Source organism: Hemicordylus capensis, chromosome 2, assembly GCF_027244095.1.
Source record: "Hemicordylus capensis ecotype Gifberg chromosome 2, rHemCap1.1.pri, whole genome shotgun sequence".
Classification (NCBI taxonomy): domain Eukaryota; kingdom Metazoa; phylum Chordata; class Lepidosauria; order Squamata; family Cordylidae; genus Hemicordylus; species Hemicordylus capensis.
The window spans coordinates 210,381,258-210,399,806 of NC_069658.1; the positions used below are offsets into that span (position 1 = coordinate 210,381,258).

Genomic DNA, 18,549 nt, shown 5'->3' on the forward strand with positions numbered 1-18,549 from the left:
CATGCTTACGTTTCTCTTCACAACAACTCTGTGAAGTAGGCTAGGCTAAGAGAGAAGTGACTGGCCCAGAGTCACCTAGCTAGTATTATGGCTGAATGGGGATCTGAACTTGGGTCTAGGGATATGCACAAAACCGGTTTGCCCAGTTCGGTTCGAATTTGAACCAGGTTCGAACCAGGAGGGGGTGGTTCGGTTTTGGTTTTGTTTGAACCTCCCCCTGGTTCAGTTCGAATTTGAACCGATTCAAACTAGTTCAAACTGATTCAGACACCCCAAAATTGGTAGGTTGGTAGCTGGCACCCAGGGGTACCTGCCACCCAAACCCCAAACCAATCGGACACTTGTACGATTTTTAATGAATTTTTGAAAATTATTATTTTTTTTTTCTCATAGGGTATAATGGGACTCGGACCAGCCCATTATTCCCTATTGTGGAGCACCCATGGGTTCGAACCAGTTCGCACATCCCTACTTGGGTCTCCTCGGTCCTAGTCCAGCACTCTAACCACTATACTCCGCTGGTGTACAGTATATATTGTATTTAGATAGTTTTTAGCACTGTGTTTTGAATTGTGTGTTTTTATGTCTTTTTAAAAGTTGTACACCGCCCAGAGCTTCTGGATGAGGCGGTTTAATAAATTTAATATTAATATTGATATTGATATTAATAATAATTAATCTGGCAGGCCACTGTGGAAAACAGAAGGCTGGACTAGAAACATAGGCAGCTGCCATATACTGAGTCAGACCCTTGGTCCATCTAGCTCAGCATTGCCGACACAGTCTGGCAGTGGCTTCTCCGAGGTTGCAGGCAGGAGTTTCTCTCAGCCCGATCGTGGAGATGCTGCCAGTAGACAGGCCTTGGGCCTGATCCAGCAGAGCTGTCCTTATGTCCCGCAGTAGCGTTCTGTCCCAAAGTCTCACCCTTTCCCCCCACTGCAGGGGTCAGGTCTGGGTTAAATGGCACTTACCCAGCATGCTGGCGTTGGCTTCCTCTGCCCACACAGCCTCGGGGACCCCCTCCACAGCAAACCCTTCTGCCTTCTCCTCTCCACTCCCGCTGTCAGCCTCCATCGGAAGGAACCTTCCTGGCTCTCCTGGGGCCGTGGGAAGGTAGCTCCCACCGTTGCTTCCAGCATCCAACACTTCCTCGCTGGGATGGGTGGAAGGCTCTGAGCTTAGGACCGAAACCGAGGTGGAGAATTCCAAAGGCTGTTGAGCGTGGACAGGCCCCGACATGCTCTGAGGAGGCTGGGGTGATCCCCCGTGGGGCGAACTCCACGGCATCGGCAACTCGTCCTTCTTGGTGCCTGCCTCCAGGTTTGGGACCAACCAGGTGGTAGCAAAATGGCCACCTGCTCCGGGGCTGAAGTCTTGGGTGGTAGCGCCCTCTTGCTGGTGAAGAAGGCCATGCCCTACCGTGCTCACGGCTTGAGGCAGCGTGGAATCTTCTTGGCTAATTTGGCCTACCACGCCCTCTTGGAGGTGGCTCCGAGTTACCGCCTCCCACCAGCCTGTGGGATCAGAGAAGTCCAGGGCCTCAGCCAGCACAGAGGAGCTCTCCCCAGGTGAGGTGGCCGCGTTCTTCTCGGCTTCCTGGTGTCCTGCAGGGGTGGTGACCTCCAGATCGTCTTCGATGCCGCCGGCCACCGGCCACGCTTCAGGCTCCCTGGCGAGAAGTCTGGCCACTTGTGGGTAAGCATTTTCTGGTGCTGGGGAAGGAATATCTCCTGCTGCGAGGGTGACGGCTTTCTGCCCTCTCATCTCCGCCAGCTCCTCGGGACCTCGGCCGGCCTCTTCCAAGATGGCTTCCTCTCCAGCGTCTACATCCAGCACCTGTCTCTCTCTCTGCTGTTTCACTGAATTTGGGGTTTCCGGCTCCGTTAGCTCCTGGGCTTCTCCCAGGAAGTGAGGCTGGGCTTCCTCTGTCTCCACAAAGCTCACGGCCTTCTCCTGGGTTTCTTGGGAGTCATAATCCGCTCCCCCGCTCCCCGAATCAGGATGAGGCTGCTGCCGGGGCAACTCGGGCCTGGAGGGCACGTCCGGTGGCGTTGGGGTGGCAATCCCGTGGCCGGAGAACCCGTCTTCATTTCCCCCAGTTGGCATCAGGCCCTGAGGATAGTCGCCACGGATGCTGGTCCCCACGGGGGCGTCGCTGGCGGCATCTCCTGTTGTCACGGCAACCTCCTGGGGCTGGAGAAGCCCATTGGTTGGGAATGGGGAGGATGCTTCGGAATGTCCCGGCTCTGGGCCCGTCGTCCACTCTTGGCTCTCGGGAGCAGAGGGGATCGGCTGTCCTTGGCCAGTCTCTTCAGCACTGGCATCTTTCCCAGAACGGGAGGCAGGAGGGAAGGTCATCTCTTGGGGGCCTTGATTCTCGGACACCGGCAACCCTGCACGGAGACACAAGCGGTTAATGAAAGACGAATGCGAGAGGGAGATGGCGGGTCCCAGAGGAGAGAACCCAGCACAGTGGCCCCTTTCAACCATTCTTCCAACAGGGGTTCCCACCCTTGGGTTGCCGGATGCTGCTGGACCACTTCTCCCATCATACCCCTCCATCTACTGTTTCTGGGAATGATGGGAGTTGTAGTCCAACATCTGGAAAACATCTTTCTAAAGCTGGAAACTTCTGCCTTGGAAAACAGGCCTTTGGAAAAAGACAATCAGCCCTGTTCCTCTTAAAAGCCAACAACTGTATAATCTTTTGAGGTGATTTATATTGTAATTGTAAATAATATTAGTGGGCAATACCTGGACTGATTCAGTCATGACTAAGCACCTTTGAAATCAAGGAGAGAAGTCTGTCTATTCCTGTATTTATGTTTAGATACTGCTCTTTGTCCTAAGACCCCAGGGTGGTTAACAGCAAGAGAAAAACAATTCAATATAAACATAAAAGCAGGACAAATGCAGCTAAAAAAATTAAAAAGAGCAGGGGACAAAAAGCTTTTTCATTGGCCAAAAGCCTGAATTAAAAAGGCAGACTTTGACTAACTTAAGTCATGACAAACTTAAGCCTCATTCTTTTCAGTAGGACTTAATCGTAAATCATTTTAAGCCCCGTGCAATTCAGTGGGACTAACTTTATGTCTAACTTCATGTCTAACTTTAGTGTGGTTGTTACTCAATATTTTTATTGCATCTTTACTTATTTGAATAGTATTGATAGCCCCGCCCCCTCAGGTTTGTTTTTTAAAGCATCTCAGGGTAGCAGTAAGTATAATTTTTTAAACCTTTGCCCTGCAAAGGAGCTGTGTGTGCATGCACATTCTGTGCCAGCATCTAAAAAAGTATAGGCAGCGATGGCTTTCCTGAAAGTCTCCACTTTTCGATTTTCAAAAATAAACCAGATCACGTTTCTAGCCCTCATGCACAGATACCCTTGGTAGTGTGAGCGCTGGTTGCTGAAATGGCTCAGAAGCCAAAGACAAGTGACTGCATAAGGCTTCTATTAGCTAGAAAGAGGAGATCCCAAGGGGGGGGGGAGAAGAATTATCGCAAAATTCTTAATTTTTAAAAATGCAGAATGCATCATGCAAATTAGGGAAGGATTGCAGAATAAATAGGAGGTGCTAACCCTTTCTAAGTATTGCCTGCTCATTAAGCCCTTCTGAATCGCCCAGGTTGTTTGGCTGTTAATAAGCTCTGGGAACGGCACTTTCCATCATCGGTCACATCATCTCCTTGGAAGGATCTTATCACACGGACTGGAAAATGGGTTGCAGTGCCAGGGAGCATCCTGGTGTGGTTGCCGTGGCAACTGCCTTCTCATTAGCGGCGGATCCTTGCTGCGAAGGCCCTCTGAACTAAAGGAGAGGGGATCGCCAAGATAACCTCGCTGGCAGTTTGAGCTGTGCACCAGATGACGGAGGCAGAGAAATGGGGTGAGCCGATGGTGAGGGAACCAGGGAGCGGGTTTCTATGGTAACAAGGGAGTTGGCCACTGATGGGCTGAATGCCTGGAAGGGGAAAAGGCGCGTGTCCTGGGAGGGATGCGCTGGAGGAAAGAAAAGGTGTCAGGCGTTGAAGACTCGGAGCTGTTCTTTCAGCTCTCAGAATGTTGTAACAGTCCACAGGATTGCCAGGAGATTGTTGCTGGAACTGACCAAAAGTTCATCTGGCCCAGTATACTGTATCCAACAGAGGACAGCCAGATGCTCCGGACCAGGGACTGCACTACTTGCCAGTGGGCCCTCAGACTGACAACCGTAAGCCCCAAGATTCCCAGAACTATTGCTTCCGCCCAGGCATCTGAGTGACTCCACCCATCGTGGCAGACAGTGATCTCTCCTGACTATAGATGCTTCCAGAATCCTCGCAATTCCCCTCTGGATTTTGGAGTCCTGAATTCCCTGGTCATCTTTCCACCATGAAACCGGCACGTCAGGGGTCTTCTGTTGCGCGGTTTAATTTCCAATTTTTATACAGCGCCCTGAAAATGTCCTGTTTGCTGTGGCATTCTTTCCATTTGTTCCTATCTTTTCTGTTCGCTGATGTGACCAAAATGCATAACTGTGTGTGGGTGTGTGGGTGGGTGTGCAAAAAAGAAAAAAAAAAGGCCATTTAGGGGGATTGGGCATGTGGCTATCTGAGATTCTTTGGGGAGGCATTTTATCGATGCAGAGAATGCGTATCAGTAAAGCGCTGATACATATGATTGCATCAAGTGGCTTTTTTGACGGCGTTTTATCCTGGGTCATTTCAGGGATGCAGTGGAGGGGAGAAGATACGACTGAATCGGAAACTGTGTGGAATTGTTCCAATTCTTTCCAGAATTCATTTTAAAAATTCTACCAATTAAGATGGAATTAAGGTGATTTGGAGTGCAAGGCAGAGTGCACCAGAGAGACAAGAATGGAAGAGGGGAAATTCAATCACCAGGGAGGGCCGTGAAAGATTCTACGTCAGGACATCCTTGCACTGGGCTCTTGCAAATTGTTTCTCTCCCCCCTCGATGCTGGAGAATAATTTCTTCTTCCCGCCCCGTGCACACTGGCCCAGTGGTCTGCTGGCTGAATTTTCATCCTCTGAGCATCACCCACTGCGGGTCTGATTTGCAAAACTCTCGGGGCAACCCTCAGTGTCAAAAATTAGACAGTTCTGCCAAATAACTCCTCTCTGCTGAGATTCTGGCGGCTCGCCTAATTGGCACCAGCATTTTTCAGGAGGCAGTGTGCGTAAGTGCAGTGCATCACACAAGTGCAACACACACACACACACACACACACACACACAGGAACTGGTGCTGACGGCCCCACAGCACAACTGGGTGGCAGCCAGGACTTGGAGATGGCTGTTGGTTAGGGCCATGATGTTGGAAGACTTACGGTGTGTGTGTGTGTCCCAAATTGGAAAAGGTGTGGGAGGGGGGCTGCTTTGGGCTAGGATCTCCTCCAGCGGCTTTACAGCATGCTCTCCAACTGCTCTATTTAAACACCCCTAGCTATTACCTGGCTTTCCCTGCCTCCCTTTCTTGCTTGGTTTACCATCCAGCCTGATGAAGCATTGTGCAGAACTCAAAAGCTTGCTGCAAAAGTCTTGGTGTCATTTTGGATGGCCCTGGTGAAAGGATTGCCAGGCTGAAGGCTTTGGCTAATGGACGAGCACAACCAGCCATGATTTTTATGTCCTTGTTCTCGGTGTGCCAGAGAAATGGGTCTTGCATTTTGCCCTGATGTTTGCTTTAATCTTCACAACCCATAGATCTTGATAAATGCTCTAAAAGCAAATCCAGCCTCTGTCCTTGCCCTGTTCTAGTGTATCTGGGAGCAAGTTGCAGGCATAAGGGCAACCCAACATCCATCTAGACCCACACCCCTGTTTCCAAGAGTGGTCAGCTGGAAGCATCTGGGAAGCTCATACAAGCAGGGCACGATTGCCTTCCTCTCTTGCTCAGAGGTGCTCTTTCCCCTAGACTTCAGGGTCCAAGTCTAGGGCCTCCACAAACCCTGGGGGCCCCCAAATCTTGTTTTGTCTCTCCTGGGTGGTGTGGGTCGCCCGGCCGGGCATGATAATGCTTAATTTTCAGGAGAGGGGAGCCTCCAAAGGTCTTTAGGGCCAGGCTCCAAAAATTACCTAGGTGCACCTCTGCGCTTGCTTGTCACCAGCAAACTCGTTATTTGCAGGTAGACTGCCTTGTATCATGGAGGGTTTGTTTAGTCACACAGCTAAAAGTTGGCAACAGACCCTTTGAACAACCTAAGGAAGTGGCATTGTTGGATTGGAACAAAGGTTCATTTAGTCCAGCACCCTGTTTCCAACAGGGAACCGCTGGAGGTCCCCAGGCAATGGCCTCCCCAGTTCTTTGTCCCCACCAGCATCTGGTTCAAGTCGGAGTTTTCTGTAGAGAAGGAAGAGGAGCCCACAGAAGGAAATTTGCAATCGTTTAATAGAAACTGTGCGAGATAAACCCAGAGGCAAGAGAAAGGATAGTCAGAATGAGGTCATAAAATACTCCTAAGCGACACTCAGAATCAAGTGAACGATACGATTTTACACATTAAACATTACTAGTGAGAGATACTCCATTAAAACACAAGTGATGCGTTTGGTCAAAGAAAAGGAAATAAAAATGGCTCTTCAGATATACTTACTGTTGCCTTCCACCTCGTTGGAGAGGGAGTAGCTCACGCCGCTACCTCGAGCCGACGCGGGGCTCGGATCGGCCCTGGCCGAGGCCTCGATGGAGTTGTCCGTCATCGTTTGTATCGCCAAGGCCAAGATGGGGGGTGTGGTGGGGAGTGCAGTCCTGCCTTCCGAACCCCCCTCAACACCAGGTTCTTCTCGCTGCTGCTGAAAGAAACGCCCGTTCAGTCCAGTATAAATGCTTTTCCGGGTCGATTCGGGGAGGCTGGAAAAAGCCGGTGTCACTGCAGTGGCTGCCGGGTGCTTTCCACGGTGGGTCAAGGCAGGGTCTAAGGTGGGAATCGGAGGATGCCCCTTAGGGAAGTGGGTACGAGTCGGATGCTGTGGACTGGGTGATGCAGTCCCACGTGGGGCCACCTTATCGGTTGTCGGTTGCAGCCAGGTTGGGTATTCGGGACGGGTGACTTCTTCTAAGTCCAGCTGAGTCACCGAAGGCAACTCTCCCGGGGTGTGGCTGATGCTGGCCGACTCTTCAGCGACGGCTGTCTGGCCATCCTCAGACGGCTTCGTCTCATGGGTTGGCGCTTCATCGACTGTTTTGAGTTGTGGGTCCTCATCGGGCACATCTGGCAAGGAGAAAGTGGAGTGTGGGCCCGGAGAAGCCTCCCGATCCTTCCCGGCTAAAAGAAGGACCTCCGTCGCCGTTGTCTTCTCCTGCCAGATCTCTCTCTCCTCTGGGAAAGGGGTCACCAGGTGCAATTGCTCGTCCTCCTCCAGCAAGGGCACGGCCACCTTGTGCGAGGGGCTGTAGGGGTCTCTGGGGAACTCTCTGGAGTCCCCCGACATGACGGAGTCCTCACTCTCCTTGCGGAAGAGTTCGTTCTGGGCCAGCGTGGGCAGATCTGCCTCGTGCTCCACCAAAACGTTCTCGATCCCCGCATCGTGGCTGCCTTCTGAATCTTGATCCACAGGCTCACGGGTTCCCAGACCATGTCCATCCCCTAGCGCGGCCCCGCCAGGTTTACTGGCTGGCTGGCGTGCTGCAGGGAATGGAGGAGAGATTACAGCCTTCCGGGTTTGCAAAAGACCACATGAAATGATGTGCCAATTATTAACATTCACATTTCTGGAGCTCAACGAAAGTCCACCTAACCTAGCATTCTGCCTCCGGCAGTGGACAGCCAGACACTTCTGGGAAGCTCCCAAACTGGACAAGAAGGCAATAGCTTGCCTCCATGGCTTCCTCCCAGCAACTGGTATTCAGAGGTATATGGCCCCGGAACACAGAGGTTCTATTCTCCTAAGAAACTAAGTAGAGAGCTTCAAGGTCAGGCCAAACATCTATCCAGGTCAGCATTCCCATGGCCAACCAGACACATCTAGGAAGCCTACAAGCCTTCCTAGGCAACAGTCCTTCTCCGTCTCTGGCTCCCAGAACTTGATGTTCAGATATAGACTGCCCCTGTATGTGGAAGCTCCATTTAGTGCTTCCGGCTGCTGACAGACCCATCTCAGAACTTAGGAAATTGCCTGGATGCACCCTTCCAGGGTCTGTCTAACCTGGTATCCTGTTTCTAAACTGTAGACAGCCAGATCTTGTAAGAGGGCCACTAGAGGGATGACCAGGTCCAGGGCAAGCTTGCAAACCATGGTACGAGCAGCATAAGCGATAACATTTAGTGTGCTCAAAGGGAAACTGAAATCCCATTTCCGTACAACGGAAGTCTCCGTTGCGGGAAGGCACCTGGGTTCTCTGTGATGAAGAACGACACTGCTGTTAAGCTGGGAAACGGGTTTCGTTTCAAAAGAGGCCACTGAACAAGCTAGGCAGCCAAATACGAATCCAGACCTGGTATTGCCTGCTCTTACTGGCAGCAGCACACTAAGCATTTCCTCAGCCCTGTACGGCAAGGCAAGATCCTTCTTAACAGCAGAGCAGATGCCGGGAGTGAAGCCAGGACCTTCTCTATGCAAAGCAGGGTCACTCTCTGCCACGGAGCTGATGAACTGAGAAAGACGCCGACTCTTGAGTCAGACTGTGGATCCATCTGGCCGAGAACTGACAACTCAGACGGGCAGACAGTCTCTCCCGGGTCTCGGGCAGAAAGAAAAAACTTTCCAGAGAATGCAAGCGACCAGGCTTTTCGCTGGAGAGTTTGAATCTGGGGCCCTCTGTATGGAAAGCAAGCACTCTCCCGCTGAGCTGTGGGTCCTCCCTTCACCAAACCATGCTACCACGTGCTGTACACACACACACACACACCCCGCTTCAGAGTGGGTGCAGTTTAAGGTGCCATGGTTCCAGGCGCGTTGAGCCGCACGCTGGTCAGGGGCCCTGGCATTCAATTTTCCTCTCGTCAGCCACGGGAGCTGGAACGGCACTCGAGGACGCTGGGTGATTTATGAAGGAGCTCTTGGCAGCAGGAAGTGGAGTGAACTCCTTTCCTTTTAATCAAGCAGAGTGCGGCACCCGTTTCACGGGGCCCCGGTGGAGGGTCGGCCCGGGTGGTGGGTGGTGGACGTGGCTGCAAATTGAAAACTTCCCCCTTCCCCAGTTTGGGAAGCAAAGTTGTCTGGAGGTGAAAGAAAGTACATGGGAAGAAGATGGCACTCCGGGGTTGGGAAGGATGGAATTTAAACCTGGATGAAAGATGCATTTTCTAGTCTCCAGCGTCCTGTGGCCTTAAAATGCCATAATTTAGGTTGTGTGTGTGTGGCTTTGTTGTTGGTTGTTGTTTTTTTGGGGGGGGTGGGGAACAGACCAAATTGCAATTGATTCTCAGTGGAGGAGCACTGGCTTTGTATACAGAAGGTTCTAGAATTAAGCTCTGGTTTTTTTTGTTTTTTTGTTTTTTGTTTTTTTTTTAAAACAGGACTGTGAAAGCCCTGAGCTTGGAGAGCTGCTGCCAGTCAGAGTAGTCAGTGATGTGCAAGACAGACCAATGGTCAGACTCAGTAAGAAGCAGCTCTCATATGTTCACCTGCTTTGAGGAGTTAACGTAACTCAGTGGGACATAGACATACCGTGTTTCCCCGAAAATAAGACAGTGTCTTATATTAATTTTAGCCCCCCAAAATGCACTAGGGCAATTAGCGGTACATCAGAAATTGCTGCTAGGTCTTACTTTCGGGGTAGGTCTTACTTTCGGGGAAACAGGGTAGGAACCTCCTAGCATTACGTGGAGATGCTGCCCGAGATTGAATCTAGGGCCTTCTACGTGCTAAGCAGATGATCGACCCTTGAGCTACAGCCCCCATCCCATTCGGTGGAGTAGTTTAGGAGGCGTGCCCCACCCCACCCCTCTCTCTCGTAAGACTAGCCCTGCAGTTTCAGGTCCAAGGTCTATTTAGTCTCCTGTCCTGTTTCCCACAGTGGCCCACCAGGTGCCTCTGAGAAGCCCACAGGCAAGAGATGATGGAAGCATGCCCTCTCTCCTGCTGTTGCTCCTCTGAAACTGGCATTTAGAGGCATCTCGACACTGAGGCTGATTGTCCTGTCCTCCATGGATTTGCTGAAGCCCCTTTTAAAGCCATCCAAGCTGGTGGCCATCACCACATCCCGTGGCAGAGAATTCCATAGATCAATGTTGCTCTGTGTGAAAAAGTCCTTCCTTTTGTCGGTCCTACACTTCCTGGCCAGCAGTTTCATGGGATGACCCTAACCTCACAGGGTTGTGGTGAGGACGAGCTGGGAAACCCTCACCATTGCCTTTCCTTGCGGGAAGGATGAGCTACCGACAGAGGCTGCTTCTTACCTTTGTAGCAGTAGGCATCAAACTTGGCCAGCGGATTGGGGAAGCCCGTCCGGTTCGAGAACTGGTAGGCCGTCCTGACGCCCGGCTCGTCCCCGCCGCACTTCTTCCGGGGCATTTGGATCGGATAACGGACGCTTCCGTCAGCCAGCCAGCCAGGGTCGCACTGATCCAGCCCACCCCTCCACGCGAGGTACAGCTGCCCGGTCGTGGCCAGCTGAGACCCCCGACTAAGGCAGTATTTCCGGGCAGCCTGGAATGTCATCCGTCCAGGACTGGAGGCGTAAAACACTTTCCCTGAAAGTGAGAGGAAAGGAACTTGCTTAGGCTTTCATTCACAACTCTTGGTTTGCTCGTCAAACCTTCTACCCCTGCTGCCTCGTTGGGTCCTTTTGGTCTCGGATGGGAAGAGTGCATTTATATTGCAGGCATCGAGTGTGCTTCTGAAGCCGTGCCCCTGTTCCGTAAATGTTACCTCCACCCTGAGACCTTATTTAGCTTGCAAAAGACATCCATCAAACCCCAAGATTGCTGCGCTTTCAAATTCTTTACTGCGCAGGCGACAAGGCCAAGCCAAGATACGTTACCCTTTGGGTTACGCTTTTCCAGCCGAGCATGGCTGACCTAGCTGTTCTTCTATGATTCGGGAACGTTGCTATGTGTCGTGTTTACCGATGCACACAAATGCTTCTGAGCATCGGGGAAACACCGTACAAGAAAGGGTACCTACGATTCCTTCGGGACGGCTGCTTTGTCATGTTTTTTCAAGGCCCATGTACTCCGCTTTGAATGGAAGACACAAAGGAGGACACAAATTTCCCTCTCTTTATGATCTCTCTCGCTCATAAGATATTGATTTGTAGATTGTAAGCCTCTCTTCTCAGACTTTGTGATATCCACGGATGGTGGAACTTTCACTGCCAGCAACTTGCCTTGAAGCTCTTTCGAGTAGCAGTACACGTCGTAGGCTTCCTCAGCGTCCCTCTCACCGTAGCTGCGGACCCCTGGAAGGTTGTTGCGATCACCAAAGCAGCCGGGCCTGGAGAAGGTGATGGGGTACCTGCAGGGTGGGGGAAAGATCGGAGAGGTGCAGAAGGATTCACCCAGTTGCTATCGGGTTAGGAGATTATGGGGTACGTGCATGGAAGGGAAGCAGTCAGAGCTGGTCTGAGGCAGGAGAGCTGGTCCTGTGGTAGCAAGCACGGATTGTTCCCTTGGCTAAGCAGGGTCTGCTGTGGTTTGCATTTGGATGGGAGACTGCATTTGTGGGCACTCTTTCCCCTTAGGGGATGGGGCCGCTCTGGGAAGAGCATTTGCCTGCTTGCATGAAGGAGGTTCCAAGTTCCCTCCCTGGCATCTCCAGATAAGGCTGCCTGCGACCTTGGAGAAGCCGCTGCCAGTCTGTGAGACAACACTGAGCTAGATGGACTGACAGTCTGACGTGGTATAAGAACATAAGAGCAGCCCTGCTGGATCAGGCCCAAGGAGGCCCATCTAGTCCAGCATCCTGTCTCGCACAGTGGCCCCCCAGATGCCCCTGTGAGCCTACAGGCAGGAGTTGAAAGGGGCCTGCCCTCCCTCCTGCTGTGACTCCCCTGCAACTGGTACTCCCCTGCAACTGGTATGAGCCCCTGGTGGCGCAGTGGTAAAACTGCCGCCCTGTAGCCAGAAGGTTACAAGTTCGATCCTGACCAGGGGCTCAAGGTTGACTCAGCCTTCCATCCTTCCGAGGTCGGTAAAATGAGTACCCAGAATGTTGGGGGCAATATGCTAAATCATTGTAAACTGCTTAGAGAGCTTCGGCTATAGAGCGGTATATAAATGTAAGTGCTATTGCTATTGCTATTGCTGCTATTGCTACTCAGAAGCATCCTGCCTTGGGGGCTGGAGGTGGCCCACAGCCTTCTGACTAGTAGCCGTTGACAGACCTTTCCTCCATGAAGTTATCCAAACCCCTCTTCAAGCCATCCAGGTTGTTGGCTGTCTCGGTCGCTCACTATGTTCCTGTGTGCCATTGGTTAATGCACACATGTGCATTTTCATGCACGCACACTGGAATCTATGCACCCACCCCCGTTAGAGATTAGATTTATCGCGACCTCAGACATCAGAATCCCAGGCAGATCTGTGAGCACGAAGCATTTTTAACGTCTCCCCAAGAGGGAAAAGCGGGACAAAATCAACATTTTCCCTGAGGCAGGGGACCCGAGCTGGGGCCCACGTGGTTCTCCCCCATACCTGACAGTGCGGTCAGCGAGCCAGCCTGCATCGCAATTGTCGTAGCCGTCCTCAAACGCCACTTGGAGGTGGGCGGGGGAAGCAATGACCGCCGAGTTCTCCCGGCAGGCCTGCTGGGCCTCTGCGAAGGTCAGCGCGTAACGGTTACTGGCAGCTCGGTAGTGGAACACCACACCTGGGTGGGGCAGAACGGGGAGGAACCCAGGTCAGGTCAGTGTGAGGCCATATGAGAAGGAGGATTTCCTCTCCCCCCCACCCTGCTCTGCAGTTACACATGAACCAAAGGAACGGAATGCCGGAGCGAACTGTGCATGTGCCGTGCAGCATTTTATCTATTCGTGCACATGTGCAGCGTAACGTAGGCAAGGGCACAAACTGAAACCTGCGGTAAGCCACGAATGCATGGTGCTCTGTACAAGCTTCAGATTTTTTTTTTAAAGAAAGCATTTATTTATTTATTTATTTATTTGACCACATTTATATACATTTAAAAAAGAAATTCTCATGTGGATTATAATTTTCGTGAGCTGCTTGTGCGTCTGCGTCTTGTGTGTGTGTGGGCAGCAGTGTTCCCTCTCGGATTCCCAGATGTTGTTGACTACAACTCTCAGAATCCACAGCGGCAATGGCTTTTGCTTGGGATTCTGGGGGTTGTCGTCAACAACATCTGGGAATCCCAGTTAGAGGCAGCCCTGGTGGGCAGGGACTTGAAGGCAGGATACAAAATTCTGATAGGAACAAAATGCGAACCAATCAAAATGATTCCACATTGAAGAGAAGAGACTAAACGTCAGTGTTTTACATCGTAAACATTGCAAATTATTTTAATAGCCACCATCCGTGGCATCACTGCGCCACCAGTGAGCCCCTGGTGGCGCAGTGGTAAAACTGCCGCCCTGTAACCAGAAGGTTACAAGTTCGATCCTGACCAGGGGCTCAAGGTTGACTCAGCCTTCCATCCTTCCGAGGTCGGTAAAATGAGTACCCAGAATGTTGGGGGCAATATGCTAAATCATTGTAAACCGCTTAGAGAGCTCCGGCTATAAAGCGGTATATAAATGTAAGTGCTATTGCTATTGCTATCATCTCTGCTGCTCGTTTTGATCCCTTGAATGGGTGCCGTACTGCTCGCCACCCTCATCTGGGGTTCCCAACCTGGGGGCCTCCAGATGTTACTGAACTACAACTCCCAGCACCCCCAGCTCCAACTTATTATGGTTGGGGATGCTGGGAGTTGTAGTTCAGCAACATCTGGAGGAGCCCAGGTTGGGAACCACTGCTCTGGGAGTCGTAAAACAGAACCAGGAATCCTGCTCCTTCTGCCTCATTCATCCCCACCCCCGGAGATAATCCGATCCGTTCCCTCACCTGTGACTTCCAGGGGCACCAGATCCTGCTCGTCATGAATGCCGGCCACGACTTCGCATCGATAGAGGCCGGCGTCGCTGGCCCGGGCGGCCGAGAGCAAGAGGGTTGCATTGTAGCGATGGCGGGGGTAGCCGGGCAGCGAGACCCTCCCTTCGTAGCCCTTGGAGACCTTCACCACGTTGTCCTTGGCCACCAGCACAGAGATGTCCTCCGGCTGCCCTGCCGCGGACTGCACTTTGCTCCACTTGATGCGCGGCGGATCTGACGGCTCGTTGGGGCCCAGCGAGGCGGAGGGCTCCAAGAGGAAGAGGCAGGGCAGCGCCACGGGATCGGCCAGACCCACCCGCAGGGGCTGGTGGTGGATCTTATGGATGTGGATCACCTTCCCGTTGTCCTGAGAGCCTGTTCACAAGAGACAGAGGTGAAGGGAGGGGCTGGGCACATAGTAGCCCAGCATGGCAAGCACACCCTCTCCAAGCAGTGATTGGGCTTTCTCAAATTCTGCCCCACACAGGGGGAAATCAGTGACAGCTCAGGACCTCTGTGCAGTGGCAGATGTTAGGGGTGGGGCGGAAAACCAGCTGCAGGTGAATCTTGTCCGTCCTTCTCTCGCCCCGTCCTGGCTGCCTCTCTGTCTCCGACCTCGCCCAACCTGGTGAATACCAGACTGCATGCTCAAGGATTAACTCCATGGTGGGGCAAGGCAGGAGGCAGAGAAGCAGGAGCAGGAGGGCATTTTATAATCTGCTCCAATAATCTTCTGCTGAGGCAAATGCCTCACTTGGCCTCACGGAAGGCCGCCCTTGGGGGAAATGAGGGCCGAAGAGTAAATATTGGCCCAGAGCCCTTTGCAAACGCTCCTCTGACTCACTGCAGCATACAAGCACATGATAAGGCACATAAAAAAGCATTAGATTAGATTAGGATTAGATCCGGATGTTTTTCTTGATAAAATCATATATTATTTATAGGATGCATGCAATCCTGAACAGCAGTGAAATGCCACATAAAAATAATCAGCCTCAGTGCAGCTGCATCAAGATTGCTTTGTTTGTAGTGCTTATCAAGGCATACATGTATATCTGCTATAGATTTTCAAGCATTTGTTTGTATATTTAATTTGTGAGAAATAGTCATATTACCTGATGACCGACAGATACCAAATGTTTGCATACTCAATCTGGCCATTTAAATTAGCTGGATGCACTGCTTTTTACACTGGAATATGCTCATGGAAAATTTAAATAATTTTTTGTAGCATTTTTAGAATTCTGAAAATAATCATAATATTTTAACTGTTATTGTTCTCAACAGATTTCTAACACCCAATAATCAGGTCAATAAATCCAAAACGACTTCTTGCCCAAGAAACAGAAGATCTTTCTCGGATTCAGATTTGCTATGATTTAAATTTACCATATAGGGTCATTATACAATAAAATGAATACTGTTTGAAGTTGAAATCCTACAAATTTCAAAAACTGTTCTTTTACTTCCCTTTGGCGAGCACATTAATAAAAAAAATTCTACTACAGATATTTTTATTATTTATTTATTTATCATTTTTACATTTTCTGTCGCTACATATATTTAATTGATCAAACTTCTCTGTAACTGCAGTCTATGCAAGAATGACTTTTCCTGGTCAACTGCAGATCTTACCTACCAGTTAGCCATATAATAGGGGTGGAAACAAATGTACTAAAACAACTGCATATTTTACTAGACTGCATGAGCACATTGGTCATGTAAAAGGGAGGAAAGGGCACAAACCAATCAACAGAACTGCATTAACACACACAGCACTCTGCATATTTAACACTGGGATACTAAAACCCTAATAGATCATCTATTAAGATCATCTGGAGAGGTCCAGTTATGGGTGCCACTGGCTTGTTTGTTAGTGACTCAGGACCGGGCCTTCTCTGTGGTTGCCCCGGGGCTTTGGAACACGCTCCCTGCTAAAATAAGAGCATCTCCTTCACTGCTTGCTTTTAGGAGGACCCTGAAGACGTATCTGTTTCCCTTGGCTTTTAGATGAAATTTAAATTTTAATATGTTTTTACTCATTGAGATTTTTATCTGTTTTATGAATTTTAATTGTTTTATATTGTTGTTGTTTTTAATTGTGTTCTAACTGTACACCACCTGGAAATTCCTAAATCAGGCGACACAGAAATAAAATATATAAATAAATAAAACCCAGAACCGAGGCCTCGTAAGGGATCAGTCCGAATCTGGTAACACGGCCGAGACACTTCGGAACTTCAAAACTCAGAGGAGATCTGCAGGAAGCAAGTTTCCAAAGCGTCCCTCCTAGCAAGGAGCTGGCACAGAGGAGAGCTCTATGCACACGCCAAAGCTGTGGCAAGGAACGGAACGTCCGTGTGCCAATCAGCTCTCTTCACAAAGACTCTCTCTGGGGCGGGTTGTGGGAGCGGATTTTTGTAGTCAAGAACGACACTTTGCCCTGGACGTCGCGCGAGTGAAATTAATCATCGGTGTGTGCGCACGGAGGGGGTCCCTGCTCGTTCTTCTGATTGATTTTCTCCACAGCCAGCTGGACCCAATTATTGGAAGGCGAGGAAGGGGGAAAGAGGAGAGGAAACAAAGGAACGCCATGCTGATCATTCTGACGCCCGTCTGGAAAAGGCTGCCGCGGGGAGTCTGACGTTCCATCAAGTCGTTCCAAATTCTGCTCTCCCTTTTAAATAGAATAATCCTAAAGGAGAGCTTGCATTTTCTAATTTCAGGCTGCGCTGTGATGGAAACCACGGTAATGACGCCTGTTCAGGTATTCAGAGATGCTGGTTCTGACTACTAGGGATGTACATGAAAAAAATCATCATGCCTCCTGGATTCATTTTCATTATCAAGAGTATGGTTTGGCTGAGCCCCAATTTAGGGTGTTTCGTTTCGTTTCATGACAAACCCGTCGACTGATTTCGTTTTGCTGCATTCATTTCATTCCTTTTGTTTCTGTCTTTCTTGCTCTGATAGGGAGAACGGCTGCTGGTTACTGCAGAGAGCAACCAGCAGCATGGCCTCCTCGTGGCCACCCTTTTATTTTCCTACAATGCCCCCCGAGTGTCACTGCAGGATAAACAAAGAAGTCCTGTCTGCACAGAATGGGCGCTCCATCCGTGGAACTCACTGCCACAAGATATGGCGATGGCCACCAGATTGGCCGACGTAAAACATTAGACAGAGCCACAGATGATGGATTGATTGATGCTTCTGAATGAGGACAATAAAAGCTCCATGTACAGGGGCAATCTACCACTGAATACTTATTGTGGAGGGGGCAATCACCAGGGGAGCTTGGTTGCCTTCATCCCCTTGCTTGTGGGATTCCTGGAGGCATCAGGCTGTCCCTTTTGGAGACTGGACACAGCTCTGTGCTCTTGTTATGTTCCTAGGGTCTTAGGATGAAGGGTGGTATATAAATATAAAAAAATAAATATTGGCTGCCTCAAACAGCCCCATAGTAACCATCCAGCCTACAGGAAATTATACTTCTTCCTTTCAAGAAGCATTTAAAAAAAATAAAATAAAGGAAGCCATAGAGATTCCAGGAGGATATTTCCTTTAAAACAACTGATTACAGACCATAGCAGTGGGTGGTTATAGGAACACAGGAAGCTGCTTTCTACCGAGTCAAACCTGGAGGGCTGTGTACAATTCTGGTCACCACATCTAAAAAAGGACATTGTAGAACTGGGAAAGGTGCAGAAGAGGGCAGCCAAGATGATCACGGGCCTAGAGCACCTTCCTTAGGAGGCAAGGCTACAGCATCTGAGACTCTTTAGTTTGGAAAAGATGACCTAGAGCCATTTTTGGAAGGGTTAGGGTACTTATTTGATATAAATCAAATAAGTAAATTAGAGGCGAATGTGGGGAGACATGATAGAGGCATATCAAAGTATGCACGGAGTAGAGAGAGTGGACAGAGAAATCTTTCCCCCTCTCTCACAGTACTAGAACCAGGGGTCATCCCGTGAAACTGGCAGTCAGGAAATTTAGGACTGACAGAAGGAAGCAATTTTTCACACAGTGCATAATTAAACTGTGGAACTCTCTGCCACAGGAATGTAGAACTGGATAAGAAGCAGAAGAGGGCAACCAAGATGATCAGGGGCCTGGAGCACCTTTCTTATGAGACAAGGCTACAACACCTGGGGCTTTTTAGTTTAGAAAAAAGATGACTGTGGAGAGACATGATTGAGGTGTATAAAGTTATGCATGGAGTGGAGAGGGTGGAAGCCACTGAACGGCGCAGTGGGGAAATGACCTGACTAGCAAGCCAGAGGGTGCTGGTTTGAATCCCCCCTGGTATGTTCCCCAGACTATGGGAAACCCCTATACCGGGCAGCAGCAATAGAGGAAGATGCTGAAAGGCATCATCTCATACTGCGCAGGAGGAGGCAACGGTCAACCCCTCCTGTATTCTACCAAAGAAAACCACAGGGCTCTGTGGGCGGCAGGAGTCAAAATCAACTCAACGGCACACTTTACTTTACTTAGCGAGAGTGGGCAGAGAAAATTTTCCTCCCTCTCTCACAACACTAGAACCAGGGGTCACCCCATGAGACTGGAGGTCGGG

The 18,549-nt window shown here is 50.3% G+C and overlaps 1 protein-coding gene across 2 annotated transcripts in view; it reads right to left on the reverse strand.

The window, feature by feature from the left end:
* The window catches only part of NCAN (neurocan), an 80,799-nt gene that overhangs the window by 21,228 nt on the left and 41,022 nt on the right, over positions 1 to 18,549 (reverse strand). For both annotated transcript variants that reach the window (XM_053296082.1, XM_053296083.1), the window contains exons 3-8: positions 13,947 to 14,348; positions 12,579 to 12,753; positions 11,273 to 11,400; positions 10,344 to 10,637; positions 6,597 to 7,628; positions 972 to 2,393 (exon numbers count right to left, since the gene is read on the reverse strand). In XM_053296082.1, the coding sequence (XP_053152057.1) occupies positions 972 to 2,393; positions 6,597 to 7,628; positions 10,344 to 10,637; positions 11,273 to 11,400; positions 12,579 to 12,753; positions 13,947 to 14,348 (3,453 nt within the window). The remainder of the gene's footprint in view (positions 1 to 971; positions 2,394 to 6,596; positions 7,629 to 10,343; positions 10,638 to 11,272; positions 11,401 to 12,578; positions 12,754 to 13,946; positions 14,349 to 18,549) is intronic.